This window comes from Vicia villosa, linkage group LG4, assembly GCF_029867415.1.
Source record: "Vicia villosa cultivar HV-30 ecotype Madison, WI linkage group LG4, Vvil1.0, whole genome shotgun sequence".
Classification (NCBI taxonomy): domain Eukaryota; kingdom Viridiplantae; phylum Streptophyta; class Magnoliopsida; order Fabales; family Fabaceae; genus Vicia; species Vicia villosa.
In genome coordinates, this window is record NC_081183.1 from 71,367,909 (window position 1) to 71,369,260 (window position 1,352).

Below are 1,352 nucleotides of genomic sequence, written 5' to 3' on the forward strand. Positions count from 1 at the left end.
CTATCCGTGCTTTCTATCTTTACATCACCAAGTTTAATTAACCCATGCTACCTATTACAAGTTTCAAATCTAAACCAATAGAAAAGGAGATGAAGATCACATAAAAACAAAAAAGAGAGAATTTAAGCATTTTTATTTTCATTCGCAGAAAGAAAACTGAACAAAAGGAAGTTGAATGAAGCACTCATCAATCAATATATTCTTATCCCATTTTACATTATTAAAAAGTTAATGTAAAAAAGCTATGAAAAGATGAAACCAATCCTCATTTCATAAATACTATTCTATATAAAGTTCTGTATATACAAAACTGCACCTATATATTCTGAAAACCCTTTGAATATTTGTTACAAGTTCTGAATTCCATCAAATCAACATGAACAATATTCACTTTGGAAATGAAAGAGAGCAAATTCAGAAGAAGAGGAAATCGTATGATGAAGCCACTACCAACATGAAAACTTCAAAGAGAAGATTATGCAACAACAATAACAATGAAGAAGAGAAAAACAACAAGGGATCAGTTTCGACAACACTTAAGCTTTACGATGATCCATGGAAGATAAAGAAGACACTAACAGACAGTGATCTAGGAATCTTGAGCAGACTCTTGTTGGCTGCAGATTTAGTGAAGAAACAAATTTTGCCTATGTTGGAGGTTGATGAAGCAAGAGCTGCAGAAAGCGAGGAAGGTTCCCCGGTTCATGTTTGCGACATGGAAACAAACACCATGCACGAACTCGTTCTAAAGCGATGGTCTTCGTCCAAGAGTTATGTTCTTATTGGAAAGTGGAATCAAGATTTTGTGAGAAGAAGAGAACTTAAGAAAGGAGATGAGATTGGATTTCAATGGGATCCTTTTAAACGCACCTTCAATTTCTGTGTTCTTAAAAGGGCTATGCCCATGCCATAATCGATGTTCTTCACTTGTTGTTCCTAATAATTTTAAATTTCTTGTGAAATATATAGCTAGTTGATGTTCGATTTATATATGCTACCCAATCATGTTAACAAGTCATATTGCAATTAATTGAAACATTCAAACTGACTTTTATTTATTTGAACATTCTTTTATCTTATGTATATCTTTTTTCTTCATTCTTACCTTACGATTGTAGAGCCAGCTGGACATCTCTATCACACAGATACACAGACAAGAAAAGTTTCGAGAAAAGAGATCATATTACACTCGAAAAGTTACACTACAAGTTACATTAGTTAAATAACTTCATTTTAAATAAATATTTTTTAAAATCAACCGTTAGATTGAAACGTACTATCATATAAATCTTATCTATAACGTTTGAGATTAATCTATAATGATTTATTATGTTATTAAATTACATCAAAAT

General features: G+C 31.6%; 1 protein-coding gene across 1 annotated transcript; it reads left to right on the top strand.

Annotated features, from left to right (window-relative positions):
* Window positions 1-376: 376 nt before the first annotated feature.
* LOC131597360 (B3 domain-containing protein At2g33720-like) lies at window positions 377-913 on the top strand. Its single transcript, XM_058870065.1, has one exon. It carries the CDS (start codon window positions 377-379, stop codon window positions 911-913), a length of 537 nt encoding a protein of 178 aa, XP_058726048.1.
* The last annotated feature ends 439 nt before the right edge of the window (window positions 914-1,352 follow it).

What these genes read in the sequence shown, in the direction of transcription:
- LOC131597360 (XM_058870065.1), top strand. Translation starts at nt 377, where the DNA reads ATGAACAATATTCACTTTGGAAATGAAAGAGAGCAAATTCAGAAGAAG.